A 20,034-nucleotide genomic window follows, 5' to 3' on the forward strand; every position below is an offset into this window, starting at 1 on the left:
TGCTTGCAGTCCAATGTGCAACAGATGTCCTTTGTTACATTATGAGTATTACATTTTCATATCTGAATTCTTGTATTTGTAAACTGCACATAAATATGTTGTTGTTGTTGATTGCTGTCGAGTCGAGCACGACTCATAGCGACTCTATGAACCCAAGACCTAAAGGCTTTCCATAACTATCATCATTTCTTCAAGTTCATAGAGTTTCCAGAGGCATGTGGTTTCCAAACCTGTTTTACAACTTGGAGCTCCACCAAACACTGTTAACACTGGATACTGGGTATTTGATACGCCAATGGCACAAGGTTCAGCATCACAGCAACCCAGGTTAGTACATACTGCATATTGACAAAGAGTGATGTACAAAGTGGAAGAATGTTCCTCCAGATAAAACAACACTAGTCTCATTTAGCAGTGGTTAAGTGTTATCAAGTCGAATACGACTGAGAGTAAGTTATGCACAAATGACCTGAACTCTGTTCTATAACTAACATCATTTCTGTCTATTTAGAGTGTTTGTAGAGTTTCCAGAGGCTAGTTTAGGAAGTGGATGTCACTCCTGCTTCCCAGTATAAATTAATCTGGAAGCTCATCCAGACGTTGTACATAATGGGTAACCATTATGGTATCTGACAAGATATGAACCGTCGTTAAATAGATTACTCATCTGAAAAAAGATCACTTTAGGAAACCCTATGAGGAGTTGTACTCTTTCCTCTAGGGTCACCATGGGTTGGAGTCAAGTAGGAGACAGTGGGTTTGGGCTTTTGACCTTTCCAGAGGATAGGGCCTTGTCGCTTCCCTCTGAACCCGGGCATCTAGTTAAAAATCAGCCAGTGAAAGCCTCGTGGATGACAACCACCTGGTCCATCACCCATCATGGCGATGGTGAAAGAACCAGAAGCACTTCTCCCATTGTGCATGGAGCTGTCCTGAGGCTGGGGCTGACAACACCAATGTGTTCTCTGTGACAGACACAGGTCGACCAGCCTTTCTCCCGTGGAGCTTCAGGGTGGTCGGAACAGCAGCCTTCAGTCAAGTACAAACAGTTCACACTACAAGACAGAACTTTTACAAACCATTTCCTCTGTGTTTGTTTCTAGCTCCCTCTATTTTAGGACACACCGTTCTCTGCTTTTCTGTCATTGGTATTGTTAGGTGTCATGGAGTCATAGCGACCCTAAGAACAAAAGATTGAAACCTTGTCATGCCCTGCCACGTTCAAGGCCATCACTGCAGTCACTGGGTCAATCCACCTCTTGCTTTTCTAACGCAAGTCATCGTTGTCTGTTCAGAAGTGAGTCAGAGCTGATACTTCAGTGGGTTTCCAAAGCTGTAAATCACATGGGAGGAGACTGCCCATCTTTCGCTCTCAGCATCACTGGAGGATTCAAACCTAGAGAGACATCACCTTTGGGCCAGCAGTACAACTGACTCCCAACTAGGTGAGCAGAACTTCCACTGTTGTAACCAGAAAGCAGAAACAAATGGTCCTAAGTCACTAATGCATCATCGACCTTTTCCAGACACTGAGACCTGGGTGCACTGAGATTTCGGGAGAACACCAGACATTCACCAAGCAAATGCATGAGTTCCTTATGTGGCTTGACGGGGAGTTAAAGCCCTGTGTGACCCCCTCACCCCCTCTCCTTCCAATTGTTGGAATCACAGGAAACCTCACCCCCTCACTCTTCTCCCCAAGTCGGCAGCCACAGGATATGTGCAGGACAGGAAATGGGACCACAAGATTGACAGTGACGCTGTCACTGCTGTGTCAGGCTGGCTGTTGGTACAGCAGCTTCCAAGAGCTGTGGTCCCCACTTGCCACTACCTACTACATCCAAGGGTCTGGGGACCTAAGCAAAGGCAGCTTCTGGGAATAACAGAGAGTTTCCCCCCAAATCGAGCCCATTTTATCACCTCTGGTGGCCTAGTGGTAAGAAGTTGCAGGGTAATCCCAAAGGCACACGGGTTGAATCCACCAGCACGAGATGTTCCACAGGAGAATGATGGGCAATCTGCTCCCGTGTGATTTACTGCCTCTGAAAACCTGCTGGAGGGTCAGACTCCACCGCTCACAAGAGCATGTACTCGGAACCACGCCCTCTGCAGATACTTGTTCAAGCAATACTCGCGAGAACCCTAGGAAGTGAAGTCGACCTCTGCACCCATTCTACAGATGAGCAGACTGAGTATCCAAGCGAGTTAGCCGCTTGCCCATGATCATACAGTGGTCAGCGACAGGAAGAGGATGGAAACCTGGGTTTCTCGGATTCCAGAGCCTTCAAGCTGAGTCACTCAGCTTCATTTCCACTATTGCTCAGATGTCACTTCTAAAATATTTGGCTTGACGATCTTGTCCACTTGCCCAACCTGACCAGTCCTGACAGTGCAACCTCCAGTTATGTCAGAGGCACAAGGAGCTCATCAGATGAGTGTTTCGACCCAATAAATGGATTCCTGAGCCATTACTGATTGCGCTCCCTGAGGGATAGCAGAAATAGTTAAGTACTTAAGTATTAGCCTAAAGGTTGGTGGTTCGAATCCACTCAGAGGGATCTCAGAAGACAGGCCTGGTGATCCATTTCCAAAAGATCATCACCTTAAAAACCTTATGGGCAACAGTTCTTGGCACACCTGGGGGGAAAGCAGACTGCCATGAGTTAGAATGAACTCAAGGACGACAAACACCCCTGATTATCCGCTGAGCCTTCCTTGCTTTCACGCAGTTCCCAGCCGGGAATGGAATCTGGTGGTGTGCTCAGATCATCTATAACTGGGGTGGTGGGTAAGCCCACAGCCATCAAGTCAACTGCCCACGTGGCGAGGCTATAAGATAGAGCAGAACTAACTGGCCCGCAGGGTCAGGGTATCCAAGGCTATAATGTGGTAAGAAGCTGCACTGAGATCCTGAAGGCATATGGTTCGAATCCACCAGCAGGTCCGCGAGAGAAGGATGAGCAGTCTCCTCCTGTGTGATTAACTGCCTCTGAAAGATCACTGGAGGATCAGCTATGGGTCGGTTCCGACTCGATGTTACTCAACATCAACAATCTTGATGGAAGCAGACCACCACATCTTCCTCCCGTGGTGGAACTGATGGATCCGAACCTCCAAACTTCTAGTTAGCAGTCAAGCACTTAACCACTGTGTCAGGACTCCTGGAGGGGAGATGGTTAGAGCTTCCAACTCAGAGCAAAGCAGAGGCATCTTCCTGGAGCACAAGGCAGCTGTGCTGTGTCGGAGGACCTGGGAGGGGCTTCTCACATCACTAACACACGAGCTCACCAACATCTGCACCTCCCCACCTTCCTCTCCCCTGATGTCTACCATCTGTCCAACTGCCTTCCCAAGCACAGGCTCACGGCAGTGAATGGGAAGGGGGTGGGGCTGGCGTCTTCACACACACCCCAACCACTGCTCCTGCACATTTTGCTGTGTGCACATTGCTGGGTGACTGGAAGATGGGGTGCTTGGTGCCAATCTGAGGCCAGGAGATGCTTCCTGGAGGGAGGAACATCACCAAGCAGTCTTCGATAATGGCCGAGAGAAGACGGGATCCTTCCAAAGCAGACTGAAGGCCAAATGCAAAGTATCAAGAGGAATGGGAAGAAATAGGAGATTTGGAACACAGCATCTCCTCTGAAACATAGAAGGGGGTCACTGGCGAGGGATAAAGCTAGAGGGCATGGTCAATAATGCCAAACACTGACATCACACTGGGGACAGCCAGAAGAAGCAGGGAGGTGCTTTAGCTGTGGAGTCACCTTGTCGGAGGAGCATTCTGTAAAGACCTCTTTGGAAATGTACCAGAGAATGCCCTGGAAGAGAACAGGACTGAAGCCAAGGGTTAGACAAGCTGGTGGCAGGCCAGTATGGCAGAAGCTGGACACGCGGTCCAGAGGAGAAAGGGGGGAGCTTCTGACATAGGTTAGGAAACAGAATCAATAAGGCATGGAGGTTACGTTTAAGAAAGTGAGAGATACAAGACACTTGAACACCATTATCTCACCTGCCCTTGACCTTGTGAAGGAGAAGCAGGGCACAAATAGACTCCTGGGCAACAGGTTGTGGAGGGCACAGTTTGTATCCTGCTCTTGTTATCTCTGAAAAGACCAGACTGCCTACAAACGCCCATGACCTTGGTTAGCAATGACCTGGCTGCTGCCCAGCCAAAGAGCAAACACGTCTCTCTTGGAGGAAGGGAAGCCAGAGTGGACCTTCAAAGCAAGGATGGAGAGACTTCGCCTCACCTACTGTGGGCTTGTTCTCAAAAGGGGCCAGTCCCTGGAGAAGGAGGTCAGACTTGGTTCTGAAAGAAAGGCAGTGACAAAGACGGCCCTCAGCAAGGTGGGGTGACACAGTGACCACCACAAGGAACTTCATGAAACACAACAAGGCTGATGAGACTGGCGCAGGATCTGGCGGTGTTTTGTCGTATTGTACATGGGGTTGCGATGAGCTCTGACTTATCTGCCCCTACCAGCAAGAAGAGGTTATAAGCAATTGTTATGTGAATGGGATGGAGCTTTCACCATTACAGGAAGAAAACCTGGCCCCCTGCGCCTTGGGCCACAAATAATGTTACCCCTTTTGGCTCCCGGCTGATATTTGCTGTAAGCTCTCCCACTGACTATAGGCTGAAATCAAATTTCAATTTCAATAACCTTAAAAAGTCAATTTATTTTATTGTATTTTATTATTTTTGTGTGTACTGTCAAATCGGATCTGACAGGTACAGGAGGAGATTGTCCCTCCTTCTCCAGGAGAACATCTGGTGGATTCGAACCATGTACATCTATGATTGCGGTGCAGCTTCTTGCCACTAGGCCACTAGAGCTTCCTAAAAGCCAAAATTTTTAAAATAATTTAAGAGCCTATATATTTCAGCCACAAAAGCACCTTAATAACTATTATTAATTGAATTGTGTGCTCCCAAAATCGGTGTTGGAATCCTTATTTGTATATTGTTGTTGTGCTATCAAGGTGACTATGACCCATAGTGACCCTTGTGAATGATGACTAAACCTTGTGCTATCCTGAGTCAACCCCACTGTCTCTGATATAGGTGACCACAATGCCAATCACCATGTCAATTCATCTCATCCAGGTTGTCGTCCTCTTCTATACTGACCCTCTACCCTTCCAAACATGATGTCCTTCTCCAAGGACTGGTCCCTCCTGGTGACATGCCCACAGCATGTGAGGCAGAGTTTCAAAATCCTTGCCTCCAAACAGCTACCTGGTTTCACCCTCTCTGGGGCAGACTTGTTTATTCTCTTGGCAGTTAACAGTATGTTCAATATTTTTCTCCAGCACGACAATTCAAAGGCATCAATTCTTCTGTCATCTTTATTCACTGTCTAGCTCTCAGAAGCATAACAAGCAAGTGAGGCGGCCATGGCCTGAATCGGGCACACCTTAGTCTCTAGAGTGACACTGTTGCTCTTTAGTAATTCTGGAGAGATCCTTGACAGCAGATTTTCCTATACCCCTTATACCTGTGAGTATATCCTAATCCAATGAGCTATATAATCGCTTTCCATAATGTAATGTGATTAGTCAGTCGAGATCATAAAAGTTTAGGGTGGATCCTAAAGCCAATCATTTCTGTAATATAAAAGGAACAGCAAAGACAGAGAGATGCACATCAAGACAGGGTAGACAGATCCGATCTGAGGACACACTGTTGCTCTTATATTTTGCAACTGACCCTACAGTAGGTTTTCAGGAGAAAAGTCACGGGAAGCGACTGTGTATCCTTCTCCCAGAGAGCAACTGGTGGATTCAAACCACATGCTTTGGAGACAGCAGCAAAACTCCTTACCATGAGGCCACCAGAATTCCCTTCCGAGGGCAGGGAACAACTAAATCTACAAGTTTAGGAACATCAAGGATTGCTGGCAGCTAGTCAGTCCTAGAAAAACAATATCATGATATGTGGCAAAAGGATTTAAATTGTCAAGGATTTTCATTTTACATGAATCCATAATAAAGCCTTTGAAAACAATAGTCTAAAAATCAAAGGGTATGGTACAAGGGGCATCTTTAATGTGCTCAAGAGCAAAAACATCACTTAGAAGACTAAGGTGTGCCTGACTTAAACCATGGCGTTTTCAATCATCTCATATGCATGTGTGGACTTTTTTTTTTGTTTTATTGATGTTGAGATGTAATCCATATTGCAGACTGTAGTCTTTGATCTTCTTTGGGAAATGCTTTACGTCTTCTTAACTTTCTGCAAGCAAGGTTTTGCTTAAAACTCTTATTGAAGAAGATCAAAGACTACAGCCTTCAAATATGGATTACATCTCAACAGCAATAAAAACCCTAACAACTGGACCTGTAGGCAACATCAGAATCGATGGAGAAAAGATTGAAGTTGTCGATGAGTTCATTTGAATCCACAATCGACACTCCTGGTACCAGCAACCAAGAAATCAAAGGAAGAGTTGCAGGGGGGAAATCAGATGTCAAGGACCGCTTTCCTTGACATTCTATTTATGCAAAAGAGTAATGATGTTGGTTTAAAAGACCAAGGTGTAACTGACTCAGCCATGATGTATTTAAATTGCTTCATATTCCTATGAGAGTTGCACAATGACTAAGGAAGCCCAAAGAAGAGGTGATTTATTTGAATTGGGGTGTTGGGAGAGAGTGTTGAATATATCATGGACTAACACAGACATATCTGTCTTGGAGGAAATGCAAACAGGGTGCTTCTGAGAGATAAAGATAGTAAAAGTGTATCTCAAATACTTTGGGCATGTTGTCGAGAGAGGTTATTCCTTAGAATTTCTGGGAAAAGAAGTGATGCTAGGAGAACCGGAAGATCAGAGGATGAAAGACCTTCCATGAGATGGACTGACAGCATACCTGCAATAATAGGCCAGAACATGGTCATACGAGATGATGAGAAATAGCACAAGGTTTTGATCTGTTATTCACAAGGTTGCTATGAATTCACAGCAGCAAACAACACATGTATGTGAAAGCTGGACACTGAGTGAGGAAGAATAGATGCCTTTGAAATGTGAAGAATATTGAACTGTCAAAAGGTCAACTAGACCTGCCTTGGTACAAGCCCAGGCAGAAGGGAACACTGGTAGCCTAGTGGTCAGAAGCTGCACTGCAATCCCAAAGGGACAGGCAGAGTGCTCTCTGGGGGCGCTGGGAGTACAGGCAGCAAGAGTTTTGGCCATCTCCCCCCACTGTGACCATGTCATCAGGATAGATCAGCCCCTGGAGGAAGAAACCACATCACGCTTGGTGAAGTAGCCAGTGGACAAGAGGAAGACTCTCAACAACGAATGACAACAGTGGCTGCCCCGCTGGGCTTAAGCACAGCAGTTATTTTGAGCGTTTGCAACACTGAGCAGGGTCTTGTTCAGGTGTCCACAGACAGGGTCGCCCTGTAAATCAGAATTGATTCACGGCATCTCCCAACAACAGCACATCAACTAGACGCTGAACCTGGAGGACGCCCAGCCGGAGCCACACTCTGAACTGGGGCTTTTGGCCTTCTGGACCATGAGGAAATAGCCTCTGCTCTTCAAAGCCACCCACTCGTGGCATCTCTGGACAGCACCCAGAGGTAAGTCGGGCAGCCAGGATGGCGAAGGGACGCAATTACAAACCCTTAGTTACCCAGCACAGGTATGGTGGTGCTTGTGCGCATGCGCACACAGCTGCAGCCAACTTCATGATTCTTGGTTGGTTGGTTGTTTTGCGGTTTGTTTTTTTAATTCTTCGTTCTTTGCCAGCGTGCAAACTCGGGTCTGGAAAACCGGTGTTTTGCCAACAGCTTCCACCACATGTGTTCCTGAGCCCATTTGCATTCAAACCCCACGTGGCTGCCTTCCTCGCTTCCTTTCCCCCATCACTTGTCGTTCTTAGCATGAGTATGTCCAGCTGCCTGATCCTCCTTTTCATGTCTTCCAGAAAGGATAATGGGAAACATCCTAAATGACTTAGCTTTTGATTGAAACACTAAATTTATGCAGCGCAGGTCAGCACGGCAGAGCCGGAGGGTGGGGTGGGGTGGGACCAGGAAGATACTGTGGTGGTATTATTGTACCATGGTGTCGGAACTGACTCCGCAGTGCTTGAAGACAGTCGTTGTGTACAGTCGAGTTGCTGACCCTCCAGTGGATTTTCAGAGGCAATAAACTGCAGAAGAGGAGACACCCCATCTTCCTCCTGCAGAGCAGCTGGTGGATTTGAACAGAGTATCTTTGACCTGGTATCGCAATTCCTTATGACTAAGCCACCAGACACTCTTAGTACCAGCATCCAGGAAATTAAAAGACGAATTGCACTGGGGAAAGTCTGCTGTCAGAAACCTCTCCAAAGTACTGAAGAGCAACGACGTCAGTGTGGAGACTAAGGTGTGCCTGATACAGGTCATGGTCTCTGCAATCAATTGCTGTGCATCAGAGAGCTGGGTAATGACTAGGGAGGAGAGAAGGAGAATCGATGCCTTTGAGCTGTGGTGCTAGAGAAGAGTATTGAATATACCATGGACTGTTAGGAGAACAAACAAATTTGCCCTGGAGAGGGTGAAGCCAGGCTTCTCCTTAGAGGCAAGGATTCGTCTGACATACTTTGGACAAGTTGCAAGGAGGGGTCGGTCCTTGGAGAGGGACGTCATGCTTGGGAGAGTGGAGGAACAGCGCAGGAGAGGAAGACCCTCGAAGAGATGGACTGATTCAGTGACTGGGGTAATGGGGGTAGGTGTGTAGGAGACAGTTAAGATTGGCAAGGGCTAGAGCAGGGTTTAGGGCTGTTGTACATAGGGTTGCTATGAGTCGCAGGCAACTCAATGACACATAACAACAACAACAAGCCACCAGAGCTCCCTGGCAACAACTGCACCCACCACATGGAGCCCTAGTAGCACAGTGGTTAAATGTTCAGCTGCTAACAGAAAGATCTGAAGTTCAAACCCACCAGCCATTCCTCTAAAGAACAATGTGACAGTTAGCTTCTGTAAAGAATGGCACCTTTGAACATCCCGCAGAAGCTCGACTCTGCCTTAGAAGATCACTATGAGCTGGGATCGACTCAGTGGAAACGACGTGGGTTTTGTTTTTCTGGTTTAAACTCATCAAAAGAGGAGGGGAGGAATCAAGATGTATTTCGAATTCTCCTGCCATCTGCTAAGTCGTTCTGGAAGCCTATCAAGAGGCAGAGACAAAATTGGCAATGCTCGTTCAACCCTTTCCAATCAGACGCAACTCCCACTACGTGCACTTGATATTGTTAGTCCCGTCCGATCCATCATCTCAGCGACTCTGACCACAGGATATGTAAAAATACCGAGCGGTTTTTAGCACCCACTTCCAACCTCCCCGTGCCCCCGACGACACATGGTGTCAAGTCTGTCTGTATTTCACCCCCAGGAAATCAAGTCATCAACTTCGCTTTCATTTACCAAGAGTGGTTGCCAAATAGAAAACCATTCATCGGTTGTGACGGATGGGAAGAGAGAAGGGGAGGGGCCGGGGAAGCCAGAGGAACTAACAGGAGGCTTTCTGGAGGCAAAGGAGGGGAGAGAGGCCAAGAAGGGGGCAAAGAAGACAGGAAGCCAAACAGAGAAGGAGAAGGGGAGCTTTTGTTCCTTGGACAGGTGGGAATGGCCAGACTCCTTGTTCATTCTCTTTTCTTAAAGACATGCTCTCTGGCTTTCTGCTTAGGACAAAGCTCCGCTGAAGACGATCAGAAAGTGGCATTGGAGCATAAGGCCCTCTTGAGCGGCAGAACCCCAGACTCTGGTGCCTGGCACTCTACAGACAGGAAGCTCTGGCAAAAGGTAGTCAATTGCTACCTCTCCACCTGGCCTCTTTGGACAGAGGTAGGGGGATGAGAAGGACCCTTGGTGGTGAACCAGTTGACTTGGTGGTGAAACTCTGACTGCTAACTAAAAGGCTGGCAGTTCAAAGTCACCCAATTGCTCTGTTGGGGGGGTGTGGATAATTGAGGATCTGTTTCTGTAAAGATTACCTGAGGGACAGTTAGCCTCTGCCCCAAGGAGTCATCATGAGTCAGAAATCGACTCAATGCCACCTAAAACAAGCATGCTCCAGGCATGAGGCGCTGTCTATGGGTTCTCTCACTTAATCCAGGTAAGAGGCCCCTGCTGCATTGGAACGATGCCATTTAAAAGGGAAGAAATTGAGGCTCAGAGAGGTGAATCAACTTACCCACATCACACAGCCAAGAGGAAGTCAGACTGAGCTTGAAACTCAGGGCAGTCCTGCCCTAAAGTGCTTGCCAGCTAACCTGAAGAAGTGATATCAAGGGGGCCAGGGGACCCCAATCTCCTACCTCTGCATCCGTGACATCCTGTGCAGCTCCATGTCATCACTCCCCCGGAAACCTTTGGCGAAGGGATTATTCTCGATCTTTAACTGAGTGATCTGAAGGAAGAGAGAACACTGCTTTCACAATTGATTGCTACAAGGCAACACGGGATGTGGGTCACAGTGCTCCTAAATGTCACAGAAACCCAGCCTCGGGCAACTTGAGAAGCAAATTAAGCCAGTCACGTCAAGGGGACCCACCACGTGAGGGGAGTGGAGGCTTTGAAAAATGCCCTTCATCAGTCCGCTTGTAAAAGGGGGGAAAACCTGGATTTGCTTTGCCCATTAATTGGATGCATGCACTTGACCTCATTCCAGCTGTTTTAGTTGGGGTGGTTTCCCCCTCCCTTTCTTCTCCCCTAATCCTGGAATTCTCTGTTTCAAGGATAGCCAAAGCCTCAACACTTGGGCCCCCTTCTCCTCTGGAAAGTTGTGCATGGTGGCGAGGTGGCCCCAGGTCGAGAGTGTGGCAATTGCCATGTGAAAGTGGTCAGTCCAGCCATGTGTTTCTGGCAAAAACAAGCAGCAGTGACTGTTTCTAACACCTCCCCCGGGGCCTCGTGGTTCAGACCCGCAGGATTGCTGGTCAGCTCAGGTGGACAGTCCCGATTCTGACTCAGAGCAACTGCGTGGAACAGAGTGGAACTGCCTTGTAAGGTCGCTAAGGATGTAATCTTTGGTTAGTGGTTCAAAACCACCAGCTGCTCCTCAGAAGGACAGTTTCCTTCTACAAAGATTTATACCCTTGAAATCTGATGGAGGGCTGCTGTTATGGGATATGACTCAATGACGGTGGGTTTTATTGTTGTTGTTCTAGTTGTTAAGTGTCATCAAGTTGTACGTAGACGACTCACAGCGACTCTATGAACAAAAGACCTAAACACTTGTATAACTTTCATCGTTTCTCCAAGTTCATAGGGTTTCTGGAGGCAAGTCATTTTGAAAGTGGATGCCACTTCTGCTTCCAAGCTTGTTTTAATTGGGGAGCTTCACCAAACACTGTCCACCATGGGTAACCATTATTTCATTTGACATATCAGTGTCATAGTGTTTAGCATCATAGCAACCATGAGTTCAAATCCACCACCAGCTCCTCAGAAACCCATTGGATTGTCAGCTAGGAGTCAGTTTCAACTCAATGGCCGTGACTATTTGACATATATATTACATATATGCATCTATGTATAGCTATATTATTCCTAAACCCATATTTAAAAGCAAGGCATCACAGAGGGAAAAAAATTATAGTACTAATTTAAGGACGGCATTATTTTAACTTCAAAAGGGCCTTCCTGCAGATCATATGCTGAGCGAAATATCTCAGTCAGAAAGGACAAATACTGCATAGTGCCACTGTTGTAAAGCAGGACTGACATTGGGGTTGGGGGGGAATCTAAGAGGAGATAAATAATGTATACTGCATTGAAACAGATGAGGGAGAGAACTGTTGAGGAATATATGATTAGGTATTACTGTCATGACAGGAGTTCAGAATGAAAGCTGCATAGTGGAGTGGATGGGGGCAGTGCGATTGTATAAAATGAAAGAATTTTTATTTTTTTTTATTTTTTTACCTTTCAAAGAGAAAAGCAAACTGGGGGTTGGGGTGGGCAGGGAGAAAAGTATGCCACAATGAATGAATGGAAGTCCAAGTTCTCTGTAAACTTCCATCAAAATAAATAAAATAAAATAAAAAGCCGCTTCCTAGCTCGCTGTTCCAGACTTGATTGTGTCTGCAGAGGTGCAGCAGTTAAGAGTTTGGCTCCTGAGGGAAAGGCTGATAGTTCAAACTCACCCACTGCTTCATGAAAGACTTTGTAATCTGTACCCATAAAGATTATCACCTAGAAAAAACCCTATGGGTCAGTTTTCCTCTCAACATGGGATGTCTATAAAAGAAACATTCACTCGACGGCACCTAACAACTACATACACACACACACACACTGGCGCCAAGTGGATTCTCCACGTGGCAAACTAAAACTGCTTGCTATTCAGGAGAAAGAAAGCAATCCCAAGTTTTCAAACCTGGACGTTGTTGACATTTCAAATTGACTGCATTTTCTCTACCGTTACCTGGAGACATCTCTACGCCCCAAGTCTATTTCTGTGGCAAAAGGAAATGAGAAATGTCTTGAAAGGTCCAGTCCACCCAGAGGCACCCTGGAAGACAGGCTTGTGGACCTAGTGCCAAAAGGTGAGCCCTCAGAACACAGCTCTACACCAACACACACGAGGTTCCCATACTGGAACTGACTTGATGACAACTGCTTTTAGAACTTAGCCTTTCTCCTGATGGAGAGTGCCGATGGCCTCGAGGTAAGACGCTGGGCTGCAATCCCAAAGGCATGTGGTTCAAATCCACCAGATACTGCTTGGAAGAAAAAGGAGCAATCTCCTCCTATGTGACTTACTGCCTCTGAAACCCCACTGGAGGGTCAGCTATGAGTCGGTTCTGTTTCGACAGCACACAACAACCACAACTCTCCTACCAGAATAACAAAAAGGATAATACAAAGGGAAATAACTTTCTGTGTGTGATTAAACCATAAACTCAAAACTCACGAACCCACTGCCATCAAGGCGAGGCTGACTCACAGCGACCCACCATAGATTTCCCAGGCTGTGTGTGGATCCTAACGGGAAGAAATTGCCCATCTTTCTCCCACGGAGCCGCTGGTGGATTTGAACTGCTGGAGACATGAGGCCCAAGGGTAAGCAGTGCAACTCGCTACAGCCCACACCACCAGAACTGCCACAATCATCGCCTATCCCACCAGCAGTTACAGTTCTAAACTTGGGGGAGGTTAAATGCGTACACCCTATAAACTTGTCTTTCTGTGAGGGAGCCAATCTGATAAAGTATTCTGTTTTCTGGAAGCAATTAGCAATAAGATTTCCTTATAAAAGTATTATATGCATGCACATGTGTATGTATTCACAATAAAAATATATGCATAATTAACTTTCTTAAAATAGGAGTGTGGGAATGTGTGTGTGTATCTACCCCACTTGTCAATTCATTTGACTTTACTGTACTTTTTCCTGAATATCGAGGTTGTAGTAGACTTCTCAGAAGGATCCCTGAAGGCATAGTGTTAGGTGTTTCCTTGCTAACCAAAAGATGAGTGGTTCAAATCCCCTAGCTGCCCCTGGGGAGAGAGATGGGCAATTTCTTCCCATAAAGACACAATACCTGATAGCCTGATAGAATTGATTCCACAGAAGTGGAATTCTCATAGTGAACAGAAAATTCTTTCAAGTTCTTTTGGGAAACAATCTTATGACTAACATGTACTCGAATCCAGTTCTGTTTTGAGATTGAAAAGCCAGTATCGCCTGCTTTCTCCATTCAAATTTGTCACAATAAAATACAACCCAAGTAACCATAAGTCTCTTACTCCTTCCTAAATCAGAAGGGTCCTCCAGCCATAATAATGGTGGGGGGGTGGCTCTTGGAAACATAATGCTAATTGAAATTGGTCAGGCATAAAAGGGCAGACATTATATGATTCCACTTCCACAAAATATCTAGAATGGTCGAGTGTATAATTAACGTCCCCAAACTGGATGCATAAAAAGGGTTGGAATGGCAAACAGTTTCTTATATCTATTTCACTGACAAAAAGGATGGGTTCAAGGAGTTCTCAAAAGCTTCAGTAAAATAACAACAATCTGGAACAAGGGGTGCATTGCACAGAGGGCTGAGGGAGGGGGAAGGAGAGCGTAGGAAGGAAATACGCAACAATCGGGGGGGGAATAAAAAATAATAAAATATGTAAACATTTAAAAAAGATTCAGTAAAAACTGGATCATTTGCAAAGGAGTGGATGTTCCTCAGTCACAAAGAGAAATGACTTTCTGACACGTGCAACTAGGTGGATGAAACTTGGAAATGTTCGATGTTGACGGAATAAAATATGTCAGGCCCAAAGAGACAAATATTGGCAATGCCACTTACATGAAGCAGACGACTGTAGAGAGACTGTTCAGTTTCCATCATGTGTGGAAAAGCAGACGGTCAGTGAAAGGGAGGAAGGCCCTTAACAAGAAGTGCATGAAAAACTGAGCTTACACACAGCAAAAAATCACGGGCATGGCCCAGGGTCAGAGGGGGTTTCCTTCTAGAAGGCAACTGGACATCACCTAGCAACAGCCACTGAGTTCCTGAGCGAATCATCATGGCTCCCAAAAATGGGAGTGCGAAGATAAGCACCTGACCCCACAAAACCACAGCCGTCTAATTCATTCCAGCTAATAGGGACCCTCCACTGTAATTCCAAGACTGTAAATCTTAACAGAAGAAGACTGCCTATGCTGCTTCTCCCTTGGAGGACATGGAAAATTGGAACCACCAACTTTTCAGTTGTTGTTGTTATGTGCTGTTCTTGAGTCTCCTGTGACTCACAGCGACTCTATGTACAAGAGCCCTGAACCCTGCTCTATCTTGAGCCAACCTCATTGTCTCTGACACATCTACCTCCATTACCCCCGTCACCGGCTCAATCCATCTCATCCTTTCTTGCACTGCCCTCCAGCTTTTCAAGCATGATGTCCCTTCTCCAAGGACTGGTCCCTCCTTGCAACATGCCCAAAGTCTGTCAGACAGAGCTTCAAAATTTTTCACCTCCAAGGAGCAACCTGGTTTCACCCTCTCTAGGACAAAGCTGTTTGTTCTCCTAGTTGTCCGTGGTATTTAACAACACGTTTCAGTTAGTAACTGACAAGCACCATTTCATATAGACATACTTTTGCTGTGTTGGTCTTCCATATGAGTTTATATTATGATACATGATTCTTATATAAATCTCTATATTGTGTAGACTCAGCATATATGTCTATGCCCAAAACCCACTACTTGTCATGGAGTTAACACACCTTGGGGCAACTTCAGGTGCATCACAGTGCAGTTGTGCCCCAAGGGGTTTCCAGTGGCAGATTCGTTCAGAAGCTGATCATTAAGCTTGTCTTCCAAAATTGTCTCTGGGTAGACTTGAACTGCCAACCTTTGGTTTAGCAGCCCAACATATACCATATAGACTCCATTTATGTCTTTAGGGTGTAAGAATCACCCTTGAATGTACACCCATGTTCATTGCGGCTTTGTTCACAATAGCAAAGAGTTGGAAACAACCTAAGTGCCCATCAACAAATGGATGGATAGAGAAGCTCTGTATATTCACACAATGGAATACTACGCTGCACTGAAAAACAAGGAACTCATGAAATATTACTCAGAATGGATGACCCTGGAGGACATTATGCTGAGGGAAAAATCTCAGTCACAAAAGGACAAATATTGCACAGTGCCAGTGTTGTAAAACAGGACTGACATTGGGGTTGAGGGAAGACTGAGTAAGAGGGGATAAATAATGTATACTGCATTGAAACAGATGAGAGAGAGAGAACTGTTTAAAAGCGATATATGATTAGGTATTATTGTCATGGCAGGAGTCCAGAATGAAGGCTGCATAGTGGAGTGGGGGAGGAATTGTATAACAGTGAAAGAATTTTTCTTTTACTTTTCAAAGAGAAGAGCAGATTGGGGGTGGGGGCAGGGAGAAAAATGCAATAATGAAAGAATGGAGGGGGGAAGAATCACCCTTGAGAAACAGTATGGTAGGAGCTTATCTGCAGGTAAAAAACGCTGCTCTAATTTTACAACAACCCTGCCTATGAAATTCTCTTCCTAACATGCTGAGGGGTGGGTCACAGGTAGACGGACACATCAAGGTGTCAAATTCCAACCGATGAGAAGTCACTTCTACTCACCCTGCAAACATCTTACCGTTCTCAAGGCACCAGCTCATAGGCACCCCCACAAAAAAAAAAAAAAAAGAAATCATATTCATTGCCCAAGTCAAACTACAACTCACAGACACCTGGTCCAGGTGTGTGAGTTCCAAGCTGTAATCTTTACAGAAGCCAAATACCACATTCTCCTCTCACGGACGGGCCCGGCAGGTTTGAACTGCTCACCTCTTGGTTGGTAGCCCAGCACTTAACCGCTGGTCCACCAGAACTTAACCGCTGGTCCACCAGAACTCCTTCACGCAAATACACTCATCCCCCTCCCCAGTCAGCACAAAACCGGATATCCTGAAGTGGGAGGGGGAGAGGTAAGGGTGGGAGGAGGGGAAAAAAATACCAGTTCCAACTGGTGAGACAGAGGTTGTAAAAATTAATGAGAATAATTGTTGTGAATTCTTGCTTTTTTTGGGGGGTGGGGAGAGAGGAGGAAAGTTCTCTCACGAGAGCCAAAAATCTTAATTATTTCTCTCTATTAAGGTTCATTTCCTGATCCCAACCAGAAAGCTCATACCTCATAAATACAGGCCCCCTTCCACAATGATTTAAGCAGAAGAAAACTGTCTTTTAATGGCAAAGTCAGCTCGTACCAGTGGGAACAGGCGTCCCTGCATACACAGCCATTGTTGCCAGTGCCAGGGAATGCAGCGTCCACGTGACCTGTTTTTTAACACCTAAATATTTCTAGGGATTTCTCAGGGAGCTGCTGACAAGCGTCTCGAAAACCTCACAAAAACGTGTTTCACAGAGAGGGTCGTCGCCGGGGAAGATTCGAGCGGTTAAATATCTTTTTCAAGCTGTCAGCCATCTGGGGAAATAAGTCCCAAATCCAACTCCGGCTCGCAGCTGGGCTGAGGAAATAGGCCGAGTGTTAGGAGCCCCGAGGTCTGAGGGCTTGGGGCTGACTGCGAGGGAAGCAGGGAAGCGGTAAATCCTGCAGTTACCTGATTCCACCTGGCATCTACAGCCCCTTCCAGGAAAGATAACCCTGAAGGCATGAGCCCTTTCCACTCCAAAACGTTCATTTGCATTTTCCCAAACTGCCCTGGCCAGTTTACCCTATCAACTGCTTTTTTTTCTCCCTAGTCTCCTATGTGTCCACAGACGCATAGGAACCTTCTAGAATTGGCAAATTGAGCAGAGAGCAGAGCGAGCTAGCTAAACCACTACAACCGGCATTTGCAGCTGTGTTTCAACCACGGGTAAGGAGAGTTTCTTTAAAATTCATCCTTCATCCTTCTCCCACAGAGCTGCAGCTGGATTCAAACTGCATGCCTTTGGGGTTACAGTGCAGCTTCTTGCCACTAGGCCACCAGAGTTCCCTGCTAAAAATCCATCTTTCAGATTCTAAAATAGTCAGGGAGTTCCGTTTAATAGGCAAAGAGGTTGTGGTTATCTGGGTTTGCTTTCTTAAGGAGTTTTCCTATTAACAATCTTAATAGGTTAAGTAGTTAATAATTTACCAACAGGCTCCACTCAGGCTTATGTATGCTAGGGGATAGCACATTTTCCATAAACTTTCTCATTGGGTCCTTAGAGTGACCTCTTCCAACACGCCCTGATGCTGTTATTGCCTGGGAAGTGATGCCAACTCATAGCAAGCCCACATCCAACAAATTGCACCTGCCTGGTCCTGCCCCATCCTTGCAACCTCTGCCGGTGCTCAAGCTCACTGCCGCAAGTCCTGTGTCAGCCCACCTGTCTGAGAGTCTTCCTCTTTCTCGCTGACTCTCTGCTTTACCCAGCATGCTTTCTTTCTCTGGAGACTACCCACACACACCGAGAACATGGCCAAAGCAGGTGAGACGAAGCCTCAGCCTCTAAGGAGCGTGCTGGCCGCATTCGATGCCAGAATTGTTGGGTCCCCTGGCAGTCCACATTCCTCACCAGCACCACAATCCAGAGGCTCCCATTCTTCTTCCGTCTGCCCCAGGAAGATGCCCCTCTAGGCTGTAGTTTCTAGAACAGTAAATGGTTTCTGATTTGAAAGATGAGGAAACAAAATCATTCGCCCCAGATCAAATGGGTTTGAACCCAGACACTTCTGCCTCCAGTGTCTGGGAGCTCCTAACCCCACGCTGGGGTGCGAAAGAGCTTGGCTGACTTCCCCACATGAAGTCATGCGTCGAAACATCAGACCAGGTGTGACAATAAAATGAGGAAAATGACTCCACAAATCACATACAACCGCGGCCACTGGGTTCAGTCACACGTCATATATCCACCCGGGGAACATTTGCAGGGACCTTGCTGCGCTTAACTGCTCCGTGCTTTCTCTTGACAAAGAAGAAAAGGTGCTTTTTGCCACACCCGCCTCGCTGTCCTCTCTGGCCACGACGCCTGTGTGACAAAATGGGTCGTCCGAGCCTGTACGGGGTCTCTGACCTCAAGGATAGCATAAGAGGGAACCTTGCAAGCCCTGTGCTTGTGAGTGGGCTGATGCCTGGATATTTGTTACAGATGGGTCTTCGTAATCCTGGGAAACCTCTGGAAATTAAGTTGCTTCTAGGATAAGAATGGGAGTTTCTGGGGAATAATCAGGGGAACTTCACCAGAACTGGGATAAAGATTTAATTAAAGTTTTTAATCAGGAACCATTTGATGTTCCTGGAAATGATAACAAACAAGATGAAAATATAAAAGAAATTGAGATTGTTCTTAAAAGTATAATTTTGAATATGATCTTTGAGTATGTATCTAATTCTTCTTTTGTGATACTTGCAACTCATATTCAGCAATGTAATTGTATATTAGGAGAAAGTTTAGACTAGTTTTAACAGCAGAAAGTCATAGTTAATGAGAATAAAACAGAGAGGTTTAAGAAAAGACTCAAAAGACAAACTTCTCTAAAAGTAAAGGTCTCTTTAAGAAATAGGAAACATTACCAGATAATAACAGGTGGTGGGAAGAAAGTACTTATAAAGGACCATATGTCCTGCCAACTCCAACACCAGTACCTCTTCCTTATACAGACGTTTTGTATTCCAAGGAAAAAGAATTGAATATTACAAATTAACTTGGTAAAAACAAGTTAAAGGAAGTCATCCACCTTAGTGCACATTGCCAAACAAAAAACAAATTAAAATCTTATGATAAGTTGCAAAAGCTATTGTTAAACATAGGAATGGTCCAGAGTGTAAGAAAATAGATGTTAAGATTCGTTAGGTACAGTACAAATATGAGTACAAAGGCAAAAACAAAGGTGGCTAAAATACAGTGACACAAAGTAAGAGAGGAAAGGAAGTGAAATGTAAACCATTAACCATTGTCGAGCAGATGACCAACATAAGGTCATTGTGTTTCTTGTTTAAAGAATGTTTAATAGCCGATGCTATTATTTAGTAATAGAAAATACTTTTTTTTTGTTAAAATCTTATGTGAGTTTTGTAATCACAAAATGTTGGCTATAAGTCAAGTTTAAACAAGTTTAAATGTATAAAAAGCAAGCTTTTAGCATAATAAATCAGAGCTCTCTACATCATCCTGGTGTGCAGACTCTCATTTTCGCCGACTTCGTCCCTCACCTGCTCTTCACCAAGAAACCCCTTGAGTTTCTTGTCACGACCGTAGTCGGGTGGTCGGTGACAGCTTTTTGGTTCTTTACACATAAGAGGTGGAGTCAACCACACATTGGGCGGTGGTGACAGATGGCTGTCTCTTCTTTCTATCTCTTGTAGCTTTCAAGGATGCTGTTAGGATGGCTGGAAAGACCTTTTCGGACAGACCAGCTGGAGCCAACTGAGGAAAATAAACCAGTTTCTGTGTGTAGACCAGTTAAGGGCTCCCACATACACCCAAATGCAGATTTGGAGACTCACATTTTTAGCCCAAGGAACATGTGACTATATAATTCCCATGATGTTCT

General features: G+C 45.6%; 1 protein-coding gene across 1 annotated transcript in view; it reads right to left on the bottom strand.

Moving 5' to 3' along the window:
• The window catches only part of TBX5 (T-box 5), a 74,925-nt gene that overhangs the window by 34,844 nt on the left and 20,047 nt on the right, over positions 1-20,034 (bottom strand). Inside the window, exon 7 of the mRNA XM_006890393.1 lies at positions 10,327-10,418. Coding sequence (XP_006890455.1) covers positions 10,327-10,418 — 92 coding nt within the window. The remainder of the gene's footprint in view (positions 1-10,326; positions 10,419-20,034) is intronic.

This window comes from Elephantulus edwardii, unplaced genomic scaffold, assembly GCF_000299155.1.
Source record: "Elephantulus edwardii isolate Elephantulus edwardi_28Jun2011 unplaced genomic scaffold, EleEdw1.0 scaffold00089, whole genome shotgun sequence".
NCBI classification, from domain to species: Eukaryota; Metazoa; Chordata; class Mammalia; order Macroscelidea; family Macroscelididae; genus Elephantulus; species Elephantulus edwardii.